The sequence below is a fragment of the Aplysia californica genome, unplaced genomic scaffold, assembly GCF_000002075.1.
Source record: "Aplysia californica isolate F4 #8 unplaced genomic scaffold, AplCal3.0 scaffold00223, whole genome shotgun sequence".
In the NCBI taxonomy this organism is placed as follows: Eukaryota; Metazoa; Mollusca; class Gastropoda; order Aplysiida; family Aplysiidae; genus Aplysia; species Aplysia californica.
The window spans coordinates 534931-538866 of NW_004797493.1; the positions used below are offsets into that span (position 1 = coordinate 534931).

Here is a 3936-nt window from a genome sequence, read left to right on the forward strand (position 1 = left end):
CAAAAGCTCACACACACAGAGCAACAGCACCCACACACCACACTCACCCCATGCCGGTACGGCCGTTTTCAGCATGTACTTGCTGAAGTAGGTGTTCATGACCCGGACAAAGAGCAGGTACTGCAGGATCCCCTCCATCAGCATCCACATGAAGGAGACCATGACCAGGTAATGCAGCAGCGCCGCCACAGCGATACAGCCACTGTGAGACGAGGTCTGGTGGATCCCAGCCAGAAACGTCACCCAGGACAGGAGCAGTGCCAGGGACAGGTGGAACAGGGTCTGTTGAGGACGACCTTGGCGAAGTTTTCTGTTTAGAGTAAGTTTCGTTTTTATTAAGAATTCAACATAAATTGTTATAGATAATAATATGTTATCACTTACAACAACACACATGGGTCATATTTAGGTCATCTAGGACGGGAGCAGTGCCAGGGACAGCGAGCGAGGCGAAGTTTTCTGTTTTGAGTAAGCTTGGTTTTATTAAGAGTTAAACACAAAAAGTTTATATGTTATCACCTACAACAACACAAATGGGCCATATTTATGTCACCCAGGACAGGAGAAGTGTCAGGTACAGGCATAGATATACATGGGTACAGGTGGAACAGGGTCTGTTGCGGACGACCTTGACGAAGTTTTCTGTTTTGGGTAAGTTTCATTATATTAAGAGTTCAACATAAATAGGTAATTTAATACATATTATGTTATTCGGCGACGTTTTCTGTTAGGAGTGAGTTTTGTTTTAGAAAGACTTTTACGGTACTTACAACACAAATATGTCATTTTTATGCTATCTAGGACGGGAGAAGTGTCAGAGACAGGTGGAACAGGGTCTGTTGAGGACGACCTAGGCGAAGTTTTCTGATTTGAGTAAGTTTCGTTTTTTAGTTAAGAGATTTACAGTACTTTCAACATAATTAGGTCTTATGCTACCGAGGACAGGGACATGAGAAGATGGTGGAACAGGGTCTGTTGAGGATGACCTTTGCGAAGTTTTTTTTGGAGTAAGTTTAGTTTTATTAAGAGTTCAACACAAACAGGCAATATGTCTTCGGGTGAAGTGTTCTGTTTGGAGTGACTTTTGTTTTAGAAAGACTTTTACGGTACTTACAACACAAATAGGTCATATTTATGTCATCTAAGTCGAGAGAAGTGTCAGGGACAGGTGGAACAGGGTCTGTTGAGGACGACCTTGGCGAAGTTTTCTCTTTTAAGTAAGTTTTTTCTTAGTAAACGTTTTACAGTGCTCCCAACATAAATAGGTCATATGCTACCCAGGACAGGGACAGGAGAAGAGGGTCTTTTGTGGATGACCTTGGCGAAGTTTTCTGTTTTGAGTAAGTTTCGTTTTAGTAAAGAGTTTTACATAACTTTCAACACAAATAGGTCATATTATGTTACCCAGAAGAGGGACAGGAGAAGAGGGTGGAAGAGTGTCTATTGTGGGTGACCTTGGCGAAGTTTTCTGTTTTGAGTAAGTTTCATTTTTATTAAGCGTTCAACACACATAGATAATATGTTACCGGACGAAGTGTTCTGTTTTGAGTGAGTTTGGTTTTAGAAAGACTTTTAAGGTACTTATAACACACATAGATCATATGTCATCTAGGACAGGAAAAGAATAAGGGATTGGTGGAAAATAGTCTGTAGCAGAAGACCTTGGCGACCTTTTCTGTTTAGAGTAAGATTAATTTTATTGAAAGTTTTATAGTACTTTCAACACTAATAGGTCATATGTTACCCAGAGAAGGAGAAGAGAATGGAAAAGGGTCTTTTGTGGAGGAACTTGACTAAGTTTTCTGTATTGAATACCTTTAGTTTTAAAGTTTTTAGTAACAATTTTACGGTGCTTTCAACACAAAGTGGTCTAATGTCACCTCGACAGGAGAAGTATCAGAGGAAAGAACAAGAGGGTGTGTTGCGGATGAACTTGGCGAAGTTTTCTGTTATGGGTAAGTTTAGTTTTAATTACAGTTTTACGGTTCTAACAAAACACTTAGGTCGTATTACTGCCGAAGATTAGAGTTATCACTGGAGAGTAACATTCAAAGAAAAGAAAGGTTTGTTTGTTTTGTTTGTTTAGTATAGGGTTTTACGGCGCTCGCAACTGCATAAGGTCATATGAGCGCGCAGGACACACCTAATACTTTTTCGTTGGTAGGAAATTTTAAATTTTGCCCGGGTGGCGGCCGAAGCCTACTCTTATAGATTTTAGACCACCAAGGGATCTTTAACGTGCGCAACTTGCACACGGGCCCTCCGAGATTTTTCGCCCTTGTCCTTCAAGAAGATCAGGGGTGTGGCAGAAAGACAGCAGTTAGGAGGAGCCAAGGAGTAGCAGTAGAAAGGCTGCAGAAAGAGTCAGGAGCCCAGAGGAGGGGGCAAAGGAAGTGAGGGGGTGGGGGCAGAAAGTGGAAATGAAAGCAGACAACAGAACATTGTTAGAGATCAGGAAAGGATATGAAAGGAGACAATTTTAGAGAAGAAAATTTTTTGGTCGCTACCCGGAATCGAACCCGGGACCTTTGAATGAGAGGCCAACACCTTAACCTCTAGGCCACGAGAGCCCCCGAAAAGAAAGGGGAGGGATCTGGGTCTATAGATGTTTGATAGGAATGAAGTAGAAAAACCACACGAAAGCACAGTCCGTACTGTTTTGAATAAAGAGAAGTTCATTGACATGTTCAGAGGCGTTTTGTAGAAGAAAACAGTAAGGCAGTTTCAATATTTTTTTCAATTGCAGGTGTTTTAAGCCCCTACCGACACGATTCAAATCATTCAGGAGGCGGGCTGCTCCGACCCAATTTGACAGGGTCAACCCGGGCTGAGAAGGAATAGAACATCGCAGCACACGCATGGAGATGTTCGATGAAAATTCTCCGAACTCGGGAATCAAAGTCATGTCTTTTATGTGCGGCGGCGAAGCGCCTAACCGCTACTCTATAGACGCGAGTAGAGTGACATAAAGGCCAAAATCAAACAAACAAACAAACAAACAAACAAACAAACACGCAAACAAAAAGCAAGGCCCAAAGTTGTAGGATCAACTAGTGGAATCCTCCATTCGCCCGCTTTGGTGAGTGCAAGACATGCCATGCTCGCACCATTCTAGTTATATGAACTATTTCGTTTCTGCTGGTTTTGTGCAAATTAGCATACTGGCATTTGATCATGATGTCTAGAATAGATCCTCCTCCTCCTCCTTCTCCTCCCTCTCCTCCACTCCGCCCTCCTTCGCCTGATCATCATCATCATCATCATCATCATCATCATCATCATCATCATCATCATGAAAAAGAACGGGAGGACAAAATTAACAGCAACACCACCACCACCACCACCACCACCACCAGCAACAACAGCAGAAACAACTACAACATCAACAAAAAACAACAACAACAACAACAAAAATAAAAATAAAATAACAACAACAACAACAACAACAACGACAACAAAAATCACAACAACAAGAATACCTTACTTTTCTCGTCTGTGTGACTTACTTTATCATCAGGAACGAGAGAATGGAGAGAGAGAGCCCAACAATGGAGAGGCTGAGTCCTATTATGGTGATTATGCTTAGCGCCAACGTATGTTCGTTGTCCAAGGTTTCTTGGTCGTAGTAGCTCTGTGAAAGGTGACACAATAAACATGGAAGGCAAGTCGAAGAAGAAATTAAATTACAGAGCACAAATTACGGAATAAGCAGAGTGTGGGAGTGCGAGTGTTTGTGTGTGTTGGAGGAGGGGGCGGAAGTATGAATGTATGTACTTAGTGTATGTGTATGTTTTTGTGAGTATGTATGTGGGTGAAAGAGTTATAGGATATACGAAAGAGCTGAGAGGGATAGATAGATAGATTTATAGATAGATAGATAGATAGATAGATATATAGATAGATAGATAGATAGATAGATAGATAGATAGATAGATA

General features: G+C 41.6%; 1 protein-coding gene across 1 annotated transcript in view; it reads right to left on the bottom strand.

Annotated features, from left to right (window-relative positions):
* The window catches only part of LOC101862506, a gene marked incomplete at its 5' end in the record, with an annotated part of 41350 nt that overhangs the window by 2707 nt on the left and 34707 nt on the right, over positions 1-3936 (bottom strand). Inside the window, 2 exon segments of the mRNA XM_013083287.2 lie at positions 48-310; positions 3507-3631. Of these exon segments, the coding sequence (XP_012938741.2) occupies positions 48-310; positions 3507-3631 (388 nt within the window).